This window comes from Lissotriton helveticus, chromosome 7, assembly GCF_964261635.1.
Source record: "Lissotriton helveticus chromosome 7, aLisHel1.1, whole genome shotgun sequence".
In the NCBI taxonomy this organism is placed as follows: domain Eukaryota; kingdom Metazoa; phylum Chordata; class Amphibia; order Caudata; family Salamandridae; genus Lissotriton; species Lissotriton helveticus.
The window spans coordinates 586,415,883-586,430,274 of NC_136068.1; the positions used below are offsets into that span (position 1 = coordinate 586,415,883).

The 14,392-nt window shown below is 43.3% G+C and overlaps 1 protein-coding gene across 1 annotated transcript in view; it reads left to right on the forward strand.

Moving 5' to 3' along the window:
• The window catches only part of CDC23 (cell division cycle 23), an 88,116-nt gene that overhangs the window by 24,266 nt on the left and 49,458 nt on the right, over nucleotides 1–14,392 (forward strand). Inside the window, exon 2 of the mRNA XM_078652716.1 lies at nucleotides 5,979–6,051. Coding sequence (XP_078508842.1) covers nucleotides 5,979–6,051 — 73 coding nt within the window. The remainder of the gene's footprint in view (nucleotides 1–5,978; nucleotides 6,052–14,392) is intronic.

Sequence of the window (14,392 nt, forward strand, 5' to 3'; positions counted from 1 at the left end):
TGTGCTTGCTACACTCTATATATGGATGCTTGGCTAGAATGATATTGCTTGTGGAGTTTACATGAAGTGTTTTGATGTTGTGTGTGATAAACAGAGCGGTGCTCTTTGCATGTGTTGCAGTGCTCCAACATATAGAGAAAAGCGGAATATGGGTTAGAATGCTTGAGTTTTAGGTCACTGTCTTGTTGGAAAGGCATGTTGTGTGAGTGTGGCCTGTGGAGAAGTGTTATGGTGTCATGTATTATGAATAGTGGATAGGGCTTCTCATGTCCTGCGAGCATGTAGCTGCACTTTAGCCTGTGGTGAAGTGAGATATAGTTTCACATGATTCTGCCTACCATCTTTTTGGGGGGATAGGTTCCAGTTTTAGGATGTGGTGTCATCAGATTACCTTATTCTCTGTGTGTGGGAATTTGGTTCTGGTTATTAGTTCACTTGATCCTGCATTATCTGTTTGGAATGAACCGGATCTTTTCATCCTTCCTGAATCCCAAATGGTCGGCTGTCTGTACATGGACATATATGCCACCTGTGCATTTCTTTTTGAATGGATGAGAGGGTGATCAGCACTGGCGCCAGACTGTTAGTGGCTGTTTGTTCTGGGGATATATTTGCATCATTACGTGGTTGAAGGGAGAGCTCTTGCCATTTATGTCTGTGGACAATGCAGAGAGCATTGAAGGCAGAAGGTTTGGCCATAGATAAGCATTAAAAGGCCTGGAGCGATGTTGTGTTTCTTTCCCTAAGCAGAGGGGTAAAAGTTATCTTGCTAACATGTTTTGGATCCTTTGCAGTCTTCGAAGTAGAGCATTCCACTTTTGTGTCTGACAGTGTTTCCATTTCTTTTGTGTAAGGATTCGAGCTCTTACTGGTTTTATCAAGTTTAAGCTGTTTGTTGTTAAGTGCCTGTCTGACCTCAAATGTTCCACCTTCACCGGCACTTGAAAAGGTTCATATTTCACCGGTGTCAATAGTTTTTACTTTAAAATAATCATTTCTAAAGTCTCTTACTGTGCCCTTCGAGATGTAAAGGTCTGGCAATATCACGTTGGCATCCTGACAATCTCTATAAATGTATATGTCCCTAGTACAGGCACGTAGACTAATGTGGGCATCCCCAAATAATCCTACTCCATTATAATGTGAGCTTTTCCAAAGACTTGCCTCAATTCTGATGTGTAAATAGTGTACAGAAGAGGGCAATGCGTACTCCCTAATCGCAAGTTTCAGTTGTCCCCATCCGCTGTAAATATCAGATTATTCTCTGTAGTGAGTTTGAAGTTAATGATCTCGTTCCCAGATCTTGAGCTAGACCTGTCAACTGTTGGATCAGCCACATGTTTCATGTCACCCCACACAATTTCAAGTCACCATCAATGACCGGTTTCATGATCTCCAGAATAAAATATTGTTTTTATGTTGAGGGCTAGCAAATTGCCTATGCATGTATGTCTGCCATTAAGGTGTGGCTGTGTCTGAAATCCTTTTGGTGGCTTCAAATAGCTTTTTGTCTCCCTTCTCATCCATATTGTCACGACTCCCATAGATAAAGAAAAGTGCGAAATGTGTCTGACTTGTTGCTTTATCGAGTTGGTGTGTGCCTCTGAATCAAAGTGTTTGATTGGAGCCTGCTGAGATATTACAAAGCCCTGTGACTCAAATTGTTACTGTGATAATCCTCCCATTTCATTCAAATGTTCCTAACCTATTAGCCTTTCGATTCAGTTCATTAAGAAGTCATGTACAAGTGTGCCTGATCCAAAGCGATCACGGGCAGGTTGTCTCCTTCATGATAGCGAGGGACAACCCACTTAGGTGTGCCCACCAACCAAGCCCCCAATAACTCATTGAATATCATAAGACTTAACAAAAAATATATAATGATTACAGACATGTTCTGAAAAGTTGCTTTAACTGTAAAAATACCCTCCCCATAGTATGTTCAAGACCTCTGGCCAAAAAAACACCCCTTTATGTGCTTCATATACTCCGAAACAGTTGTCACCACATGGCGTGTTAAGATGTTGCAGTGGTTACCATTTGTTGAGGGCTGAATCAACAAGCTAGCCGTTAAGAGTTTATTTGCATTCGGAATCTCCCTTCAGTCTGGTAAATTAGTTCACCAGAGTTTAGTGATGTGTACATGTGTTTTGACTCAAACCCAGGCCTCATTAATTGAAAGCCCTTTGGTATCTGTTATTTCTTGCTAACTTGGGAGCTTCACCACAAATGCCATACTGGGGTCTCCCTGTTAGCTGGCCTTCAAGCAGCATGATGGCTTATCTCCACAAGTAAGTGATTTGCTGTTTTTCTTATTGCTGGGAGCGGGACTGAAAAGTAGATGTGTTGCCGCCTTTTTAACCTGCATCTCTGTTCGCTTTGTTTCTTTCCTTCTAGTTTAATTAATGCTCTGTTTATTTTGCATGTAAGTGCTAATTGGTAAAGGCTGACACCCCCTCCCTCCCCCCCACACTCCATGAAAAGGGGAATTTCCAGTGCATTTTTTTGCCTGTCCAAAAAGCACCACACATTTGTTGAGGTATTGTTGGTTACGCCAACACATATTTCATATTTTGTAATTGCTGCTTAACTTTGCCAAAAGATTTACTTTGTCTTTGCACGATTGGAGTGTAATCGGTGGAACATTAACAATTTGGACCCACAGAAGATAACATTTGTGCATCTGATTGTCTTCTGTACAAGCTCTGATAGAAAAATCCTGGTTTGTGGTCCAGTGTCCTGTATGCACTCTCTCTCTGCCAGTAGTAGATGAATCTTTGACAACCACTGTTGCGTATTGTCACAAAGCTTTGTGATCGGGCATCCCTTTAAAGTTTATGCTTCTAAGGGTGCACCCTTCTGCATCATTTTCTCTTTTACATGTTCATTTAAAATGTCATTTGTGGCTTGCTGGTTATGCTATCTTCTCCAGTCTAGCTACCTTCTTTTCCATCTATTAGCTTGTTTCCGTGTCGCCTGATGAGGCTAAAGTCCAGGCAAACCATGTCTTCCACCCTCCAAAAAGCCTGCTCTTGCCCATCTTGTGCGTGTAAGATCTATGCATTCCACCCCCTTCTTAAGCTACAGAAGGGCCACCCAATAGTCTTCCTTCAGCTCCCATACCCCAGCCTCCTCCTTCTTAGTGCGGGGTCCTGTTCTGTTGCTGGAGATCAACCCTTTTCTGGATCTATTTGAAATCTCTTCCTAGTTTTTTTTTTTTTTTTACTTGATTTTATTTCGGGGTATATACAGCCAGCAGTATACATTTTGATCACGTGCAAGATACGCATTGTGCACAACGGATGACAAATCAAGTTGCAGTTCGTGGGGATAAGCATCCACCCTTCATTTACAATGTCCCAGGAACTATCTAGAGTGTGGACCCCAAATAACATTACAGAATGCATCTGAAGATCCTGGAAGCGCAACAGATTCCGGTTAAGATGAACAAGGAACAATAGTACATAAATCAAATAAAACATAACTGTTAAAACCTTGGCAGCAATTGACCGAGCAGTACAGTGATTGCAAAAGATGAAGGTAGCTGGTGATGCGATCTTGAGGTTTGCTAAAGAACAGGGGCAAAAACCGATCAGAGAGATGATCCAGCTGTATAAAAGCAACTGTTTATCTCTTGGCTCCTATGGAGCAGGAGTTGAGTTATTCTGTTGCAAGAAAGTTGCAGATAGTAGAAAATACGTTTTTATGTAAACTTTTAGCATTACCTAAAACTACCCCAAATGTTATAATTCTTACCGAATTAGGGATAGGATTTTTAGAAGATTTAATTGGTATAGACCCTTGATTATTATGGGTTAAATTATGGGACACTCATCGGGCCAGTTTCTCTAGGGAAGTTTTGAGGGACTGTCTGAACCTTGACAACATGAATGCCTTTCCAGGTTTGGCCTATGTAATGAAGGGTTTTCACAATCTAGGTCTGAGTGTACTCTTTAACACCCCTGAAGGCATAGGCCCTCAGACTAAAGGAGGGGTCAAAGGGATTTTTGCGTCCTATATAGAAGAAATCAGAATGGTAAAATCTCTTACCTCCAGTGCTATAATTAATTATATGCAAATTATTACTGTTCCTGGAACTGATTCCTACTTATCTTAGATCAGCAACCCGCATCACAGATTTTATTTGACACGGCAAAGACTAAGTCTCATTCATTTACTTTCCTTCCCTTTGGCTGGCTCCTGGGTTGACGTGCGCATGAAGTGTCCATGTGACGCCAGTTCCACTCAATCCACTGCGCACTTTATGCTGCTTTGCACATTGTACGGCTCGATAAGATATCAATTTTTGCACCCAGTTCTTTTGCACAGTCACTTTACCTCTTACAAAGAGGGATTAAGATCTTTACACCACAGAAATCGGCCATGCAACACTTAGTTATATTGAAGCTGCTATGAAAATGAGGAAATTTTATGCAATGTAAGCATTGGTATTGTGATTTTAGATTTTTAGAACCAATTGTTTTTGCAAATGTAAATCCGTATTTGTAAAGCGCAAACTACTCGCCCTTACGGGTCTCAAGGCTCTGGGGGCCATCGTAGAAATTAGGTGAGCTATTGCCCAGCGTCACATGGTGCTGAGCTACCCCTGGAGCTGGGGATCGAACCGTGAACTGTGCTCCGAAGGCAGCTGCCCTGGCTGCTGCACCACACTTCTCGAAATGACTTTACCGGTCGTTTCTTTTAAAACTAATTATGAATTTGGACATTTTTCTTATGTGCTTTTATGATACATGGTTGGTCGAATAAAGATTTTGTTGGACTTGACGGAGCAGTGCATCACATATATCTCCAAGTAACATTGCCTGACTCATTCATACACCTGTGGCCATTCTGCCATAGTGTATACTTGGGTAACAGGTTAACGAGGCCGCTTCATATGGCGCCTCTCCCTATGTGTGGCCATCCGATGACCTAGATTTATAGAGGTCATCATCACTGCGAACATGTTTCCATGATGACCGTTGCATCGCCACTGAGGTCAATCAGGCGACCTCCCATCCTAGACCTATCCGTTCACCCTAGCTGGTAGCATCTGATTAAACAGGGTGTCCAGAGTCATCTACGGCTTGTACCTCGAAGTTCCCCATCTGAGACAATGCATCCGTATCCCCATCCAACTGCCCGGATGTCTGCAGTTTCTCCAGCAGTATTCCTCATGTCTCCAGATCTTGGTCAGCATTCTCATCAGTGCAGATCAAACGTAAACGTCGCTCCTCTGCTTCTCCCAATTCGTGCTTGTCCGCTCTCCACTTCTTCATATTTCTTAAGGTTCTGGCGAAATTGAAGTATTTGGACTTAGCCCTAGAACACCAGATCGTGGTTGGAACATTCATCTGTGTGACTTCTTTGCACAAACTACAACTTTTTCAAAATATAGCAGCGAGGATAATATGTAAACGACATAGACCTGCACATGTCTCCTGCCTTAATGAAGCTTCACTGGCTCCTCGTTAAACAGAAAAATTCCTCATTTCACACAGTTTTTGCTGCACTATACATTTCTTAAGCAGTCAACTTTTTCAAATGCTTGCATACACTTTGGCCATGTGACCATGAAGGTGAGTATTATGAAGTATTTTGGTAATACTAGTTTCTTTTAAAGCTAGTGTGATTTATCTTTCAGGTATCCGCACTAAGTTTCACACTTGAAGCTGCCACTGAGCTCTGTGTGAGTGAGTAAAAAGAACTTTACTGTTGGAAACCACAAAGGTTGAGTACGTAGAGTTCAGTGTTCTAGGCCTTAGTGGGATGTTCGTTGTATTCAGTGTGGTAATGGAACCCAACTTCGCTGTGCAAGAACGAGGTGATGGCTGTAATGCTGGGACAACGAGGACTGGGCAGGATTATCTACAACTTCATGATATTACTTTTAGTTTGTGTGTGTTGCACGGTATGAATGAGACCTGACTGCATGCAGTCTTTAGACTTAATGAATTTTCCTCCTGTTGTCTTTTCAGGGCAGCTGAATTAGCATTTGCTCTGGAACCACTTCCTGAAGCCGAGTTACCCCCTCCTCCTCAGTTCACAGAGGTAAAGAAGAAATGAAATTGGTCCACGTTTGAGGAAAATCAGAAACCAGTAAGAAATTTAGAGGTTGATGGATGAGGACATGTACTGTGCAGCAAAAGTGAATGAATACTGGAGGGATCTTTCAATTACTTTTGGTTTTCAAAAGTGTAAAACCTTACTTTCATCTGATCGCACAACTTCATTTCATACCGCCTTCTAAACCTATTCTATTTCGCTTCCTTATCATTTGGCAGCTGACCCTGTCCCTTAAAAAGCACAGTCAGTCAATCCTTTGCTGTTTTTTCTAGTAGCAGCAGTTTTCCTTTGTGGGTTGGGATTTCGCTTTCTCCCATTCCAAGTATTGGGTTATGGGTCTTACCTTTCTCAGTGCAATTGTCCACTAGATAAAAGTGCTTCTGATGACATAGGCCATTTCCCAACTCTGACTTTTTTGTGTGCCTTTTTGGCCTTCTGAGAAGATGTTAAGTGGTATCAACCTTGCCCAGGTAAACTTACTTTTTTATTTTTTAAATGGGTTTTGAAAATATTGTATTAATTTTAGTTTTGATGTAAACTAACATTAATAGCAGTAAAACAAACAACGAGGACGCAGGCATTTGTTACTCCGTAGAGGCTGGTACATCAGATAGATGTAGAGTATACATTGTAGAATGAAGAAATTACATTAGGCCTTCCAGTGGTTCTCAAGGAGCGTTGTGGCCCTCCATATCCATCTGTCCCTCTGCCCCCCGCCGTCTGTTGCTTTGTTGGTGACTACCTCTTTATGTCCACATTCCAAAGCTCCAAATGGCACTTCTTTCTTCACCTCCCATTAACTGTCTCTGTGTACTAGAGCTCTTATTGGCGCCTACTGCATCCAGTATTTACATTCTGGATATCATTCTTGTACCAGTCTCTCTACATCTTTTTACACATTTCTGTAACAGTGAACATTATCTTACGTTAAATCTTCTACACACTTACACTTAAGCAGGTTTCCTGGCATGGTGCTGAGAAGGGTAGAGCACACCTCTACAAGCTAAAGAGTTAAGCCAAGAACTGGGAGTAAAGTCAGGTTTTCAGAGCTTTGAGGAGTAGAGGGTCCTGTATAGCCATCCAAGAACAGGGCAGTAAGTTCTACAAGGTAGAAGCCAGGATAGAAAAATAGTGCTCTCTTAGTCTCTGACGCTGGCTACAAGGATAACAAACGGATCTGAATTTCCCTAGAATAAGGCTCAACCTCTGCAATAAGTGTAGGAAGTTGGCTCTTTATGTATTGGAATAAAAAGAGGTACACTGTGCAGAGAGTCCAGGTAAACCTCAAAGGAATTAGAGGCACAAATGACACCCCAAGTCGTCTTTTTTGTGGTAGTGTGGGCGAGCAATTGAGCGTATCAGAGGGTAGTGCTAAGCATCTATTGAACACACAAAGCAGTAAGTGAGACACACAGTCAATAAAGAAATCCGACACCAATTCATAAAAATATTACACACTTTTATATGAATTTAGATACCAAGATCATTAGAATCAAGTAAGTACTTTTCAAATTGTGAATTATTACAATTTTCTAAAGTTGACACTTAGTACAAATTTTGGGGTGCAGTAATGTTATCCTATTGGGGGGGGGAAACGTACTGCATTCGTGCACGTAACAGGGACTTACCGGACTGTTCTTTGGGCTTAAGGTGAGTATGGGGCAAGGTCCAAGGCCACACCAACGGGTCACCTTGGAAAGGCTCTGGGGCGTCCTGGTGCAGAGGTGTGTTACGGCATCAGGGGTCCCATTCACGTCAATGGGAGAACGATTCGGTCGGAAAGAGGCAGGGACTGGGGGGGGCCCTGCCCGGGGGAACCCACAGAGGGACTCAACCCTTGAGATCTTTGATCACGTAGGGACAAGGTCGGTCCACTTCTCCTCGGGCTATAGGGCTCGGTGCAGTGGTGTCTTTTGGCATCTGATTTTGTACTGGAGTCACTCGTGGTTGGAAGGGTCCTGCAGAAAGGCTGCTAGTGGCGACTGGCTGTCCAGTCTGGCCAGACCCAAGGATGGGCTTGGCTCTTGTGGGTCTCAGTACCCTGTGGGCACAGCCACCTCCTCCAGACTTGGGCTCTGGAGCTCGTGTGCAGGGGTGCTGAGAGGTATCGGGGGGCAGCGGCCCAGGACTCACTCTTTGTCTTTGGTTTCTGGAGAAGGGGGCAAACAGGACAGGTGGGCCATTCTCGCTGTGGGTCTCACTGTCCCTCGATGTGCAGGTCGGTTTTCCTTGGCGTTGGTGTCCGGTCTGGTCACGACAAGCCTTGGCATCTGCAAAGGGCCCAGAACTCCAGGTATGGGCATTGTGCAGCTCTAGTCGGTCCTGGCGTCCCCACACTTGGAGGGAGGATGGATCTAACCTGTCTGAGCACGGCTACCTCTTGCTGGGGGGCTGCTGCGTCGGTAGTCCCAGATAGCGGCAGGCAGGTGTACCGGATATTTCTTCTTTGTTGCCTGCGCTGCAGAGGAGTATCTCCTCTACTCAAAGGGTGCTTGTTTTGGCAATTAGCCAAGAACTGGCAGCCCTTTGGGTTTCTTGGAGTATGCACAGCGGCAGGGCAAGTTGGTTGCTCCACTAGGGTCTGGTGCAGGGGGGGGAGGGGTGGGGGAGATGTCGTCATCCCCTAAACTCAGAAGGAAGCCAGATTCACATACCAAAGGCGGTGGGCTCTTTGAAGCTCCCTGCCTTGGAATGCTAATTTACGTGTCATCCTGCTTGGATGCCAGATGTCTTTCGGGCGAGCAGCTGGCGGTTGCAGTGTGCCATATATGTCACTGGTGGTATCGCAATATATCCGGTCTTGTTGACTATTGGAACTCGGGCGCTACCCCAGTGCAATGAGATCTCACACTTCACCACCAATAGGGCTATGGCAGCGAAACTGTGCTCTCCTTTCTTTAATGGTTTAACATACACTAGTAAGGTCATCAGTGGTGTAGGCTGTATGGTGCTGTCCAACACCAGGGACAGAAGTCTAAAAACCTCCTCCCAGTATGTTAATATGGGACCGCAGTTCCAAGCCCGGTGGTCAAACCCAGCCTGGTTGACAGCACATCTGTGACATAAGTGTGGTATGCTAGGATCCATATTGGCCAGCGTAATGTATGCCCGATGCAATGTAATAGTTTATGCCGGTGGTTGTTGGATACGCGTCTCGTTTGTTCACAACAATAAAACCATATTTGATCTGTCAGTGGGAAACCCAGATCCTGTTTACCAGGCCAGACGTACTTTACCTCCGACTGCTGGTTGGAGGGCTAAGGCTGGGTGATAAAGTCGGGACACCAAATTTTCCCCATCTGATGTAGTTATAGTCAGAGTAAGCGGTAAGAATCTGCCTATTCCATTGTGTGGGGGTGCTTCACGTAGGAAACTAGGCACCCTATGTAGGACAAATCTATCCATATATACTGCATCCCCATTCGAAGTTGGATCTCCCACCGTCAGCATCTGTGAGTCCTTGAAGAAGTTGCCTACAGTATGTAATCCATATCGAACTAGAGTGCACCTCTTAATTGCTTCCATTGTCGGGGGTATCCAAGGGTTATTGGCTAATGGTCTATAAGGGGAATACAGGAATTTGGCATGAAAGTATCAATGTAGCTTGGACCAAACCCAACACGCAGTAGGCAATGTCTGAAGCTCCTCCGGATTCCGCGTAAGCCCCTGTGGGAGGATGACTGAAAGTGAGCTCGGGTGGACTTGAGAGCGCTCTGGTTTAAGATATTGCAACCTGGCATGCACATGGAACCAGTAGTATGTGAAATGAGTTTGGGCAATCGGATAGTATAAATAAAAGTCTGGGACGCTAAACCCTCCCAGTCGATATGGCATAACTAGTGTATTCCACCCAATACGCAGTTGTTTGCCTGCCCATATCAATCGAATGAGCAGGGCCCACAATGTATCAAAGAATTTAACAGTAAGCGCGATTGGAATATTTGAAAAAAGGTACAAAAAATGTGGGAGTACTACCATTTTCAAAATGGCAATTCTACCAGCAATCAAGAGGAAGTTTGATCCACCGCTCAATCTGCGTTGAGTTTATCGATTGCAGACCCGTAATTTAGCAAATCACCTCAGGAGCACTACAATGTAAAAAATATGTTGAGATCCTTGGTGGGTCTGTACACCACCGCAATGGAAAATCTACATCCACCGGTACAGTGGCCGGGGTCAATGTAAAATTTCTGATTTATTCCAGTTGATTGAGTCCAGAATATTCGCACCACTTTGCGCTGTATCAAAGGGAGATTAGCACTCGGCTCTCTTACAAACATTACATCATTAGCGTAGAAAGAGGCCACTAGTGGCCCACGGTGGAATCTCAACCCGTGGTGAACAGGTTTTTCTTGTATTTGTCTCACCAAAAAGCAGGGGTGAGAGTGGGCAACCCTGCCTGATGCCACACGTTAGTATGAACTGGGAGGTAATATCACCATTCAGTTTTAGGCGGGATATAGGGCTAGAGTATAGTAGTCAAATCAATCTGATGAAACCAATCGGGATACCTAATTTCTTCAGTACAACGTACAAAATGGGCCATTTCAAAGAATCGAATGCTACTTTGGCATCCAGTAATATAGCCGCCGCTGGAAGTGTAGGCTCCACCTGGTTCATGACAGCAAAAATTGCTCACAGATTTACAGTGGCTGATCGGTTTGGAACAAACCCTGCCTGGAAAGGGCAGATGATCTTGTCAATTAGTAGAGAGAGGCTGGTGGCTAGGATCTTAGCTAATATTTTGTAATCTTGCTTAAGCAGTGACAGTGCTCTGTATGATGCGCACCTGCTGGGTGTTTTACCTGGCTTAAGTAGAAATGTGATTATGGCATCAAGCAGAGTAGGGGGGTTACGCTTTCCTGCAGGGCTTTCTCATACACCTCCACCAGTCAAGGTCCTTCTGTTTCTTCCTGCCTGGGGGTCTTAGTCACATCGAAAGACAATTGGCGCTGCTTGGGGTCAGTCCTCCCCATCGTGAGATATGGCCACCCACAGCACACCTGCCAAAAAAGACCTTTGTATAGCACACAGATAGAGCCGGCTGCGCTGTACCAACCCAAAAATATAATAGTCCAGTCGAGCACTATGGAATTGCGGGCACGTTTGTATGAATGATTTCAGAACTGCCCTGTTTGTGGTTCACGGCGTGGAAAAGTGGAGTCTCACATGTCTGTCCCCGTCTTCCATTCATACCGAGTCTCATTGGCATGAGGGAGAAGCCTCAACAGTTCTGACAGTGTGTCCCAGGATTCCCAACTGCGCTAGTGACATCTGCAGCTGTTCAGTGTATCATTCCGGTAGAGATTCTTCAATAGGGCCCCTCAGTACTGCGGTGAGCACTACCTCATGTATTTGCCGGTGTATGACATAATAAATCGTGGTATTACTGGTGATTGTTCTTGGTCACCCCATGCAGTAAGGGGAAGGGGGTGAACTTTGTTAGCTCTGTAGCTCTGTTCCTTGGGGTAATGACCACGCTAGGATCCTGTGTCGCAGTACAATGCGTCCACATCCAGCCGTCTCCCCACCCCGTGTACTCTCGGTTGTGGCTTCGCTGTGGTTACCGTCCGCAGTAACGAGCGGCATATCAACCTCGTTTCGCCCATGGCCGGCATTCTCTTCATAACCGGTGGGACCTCCGGGCCCACAGCCGCCTCAGCCTCGCGTCTCTCGGGCCCGGCCCTCAGGCTCACCTAGGACCCCTATTGTCCCGGTGCCTCCGAGAGCCACGGCAGGTCCAAGAGAGCACAGCCCGCAGCACCGCTGTTACCAGGACGATCCCAGTCATCGAGGGCTTCCCGCACGGCCACGAGTCCACAGCCTGCCACCCGATGTTACCTTATGCGGGAAAAGGGCAGCTTGTGTGGGAGGCGGCTGGCTGAAATGCAGGCAGCTCCGGAGCTTCAGAGTCAAGCGGCCATCTTGGTCGCCAGCTCAGCCACGCCCCCAGTCTGGGTTTATTGATACAAGTTGTTTGATCCTAAACACCATAGGATTCAGTGAATCTATTATGTTGTTGGGAAACTCTTTTTGACCAGTGTCCAATTTATACCTTAAGATGGCTCCCCTGATCCACTTCACTGTCAATAATGGAACTGGCCAGCACAGCGGCATGTCTGCTAATGTAGATATGTCTCCACATGTAATATAAGACACCCTGCCTTAGGGCTGTAAGGCCTGCTGTAGGGGAGACTTACAAATATTACATGTCATGGCCCCAAGCTTGTGCTATGTCGTTTTTTTCACTTTTTAGAGCACCTTGTCACGCAGCCTGCAGTAATGGTCTGTTTTTTTTTTGTTTTTTTTTTAATTTTTATTGAGCAAGTTCGAGAAATACATGATTAAGTACATAGAGAAAATATATATATATATATATATAATGTTGTATTATAAGAAACAGAAGTCAAAAAAATGTACAAAATTCATAGAAAAATAAAATAAATAGTGGCAGGTATATAACAATCAACAAAAAGTACATTTGTTTTTCAATTTTTTAAGGCCTTAGGGTATTATGAAAATAAAAGTTAGCCTTAGACTAAAGATCTTCCATTTGCGTGTATTATACTAACATAATCTAGATTTTGATTTTAATCCCTCTGTTGTTCATACCAATTAGATGCTGGTGACCAAATTAGTTCCCCATATGATCGAGATTTTTTCCCTCTGGTTTTATAGATGGCCATTTCTTGTTTATATATTGCTAAAAGTCTATTAAGCCATCCCTGAAATGCTGGAGCCTCAGAGTCCTTCCATCTGGCTGCTAGGATAATTCTATAGATAGCAGTGCATATATAAGTTGTAAAAGTTTCTGAGCTGCTAAGATCTAAAGAGCCATCATAGCCTAGCAGGAACAAAGTTGTTGAAGTTCTAATTTCATGGCCGAAAATCTCAGCCCAATATTTTGTAATGCTTTTCTTAATTGGTTCTAATTTGGGGCAGTCAGAAAACATATGAATCAAATTTGCGGGACCAAGTGCACATCTGGGGCATTTATCATGAGCGATCTTACCCCAAGTAAACAGTTTGGAAGGTGTATAATATAAATTGCATATAGTTTTGTAGATTTGGGCTTTTAAGTTGCTTGCTAATATAACTTTAGAAGATAATTGCAAGGACATATCTATGTCAACATTAGGATTGTTTAATTTATTGGCCCAACTAGTTTCTATTTTTTCTAGGTCATCGGGGTGGTTACTCAAGAAAATCTCATATAAGTCACTTATTCTGGTTGATTGTTTCTGTATAAGATCTATGATTGGTATAGATTTTAAATCTATATTTGAAATGTATTGTCTCAATGATGTATAAATTTGGATAAATTTTAAGTAATCAGTGGAGTGGATATGATATTTAGTATATAATTCATCAAATGTTGTTCTACCATCTAGATTTAAAAAGTCGCCGATGGTGATTAGGCCTAAGTTCTCCCAACGTTTAGTTGTATTGTCATTAAGATATTGGGGTATTACTGAACTGTGCCATAGAGGTGTATATTTTGTGTATTTAGGAATTAGCAATGTTTTAGTAGTTCTATTCCAAGTTTTAAAGGCGTCTGTAATAATTTTAAATTTGATCTTTTTAAAATACGACGGTTCAATTTGTCTTAGTAGTAGTCCTCTAGCTGTGCTTCCCAGTGTTAATTCATAAATGGATGGTATGTGTTGTGGTGATCTATTATGGTCATGATGGTTGGATGAAAGCAAGAATGTCATTTGCTGTAAGATGGTTGCCCACAAATAGTAAGTTAAGTTTGGAATCGCTAGACCACCTCTGGAGACTGGTAATACTAGCTTAGGTAGGGCTCTTCTTATCTTCCCATAATTCCAGATAAACGAGGATATTACTTGGTTTATCGTTTTCATAGAAGCATTATTAATTAAAATGGGGATTGCTCGAAACAGATATAATATCTTTGGAAAAATTGTCATTTTTACATAGTTACTTCTTCCGATTATAGATAGATGAAGGTTGTTTACTCTGAGTAGATCTGCTTTTATTTTTGTAATTAGAGGATCATAATTTAGTGTATTAATAGCATCGGTATTAGACGAGAGATTCACTCCTAGGTATTTTGCATTTTTAACTCTGTATTGGCTTATAAATGGTGTATTGTCAGTGCATATAACCATCGTTTTATCTTGGTTTAAAGAGTATCCAGAGTAGAGCTCAAATGATTTAGTGGTTTCTTCTATTTCGATTATGGCCTCTGTAGGATTAGTTGTTAGAACCGCAACGTCATCGGCGTAAGCAAGAACTTTAGTGTCGTATATGCCGGTTTTTATTGGTATTATCGCTGGCGATGTTAATAGTTTGATAATTAAGG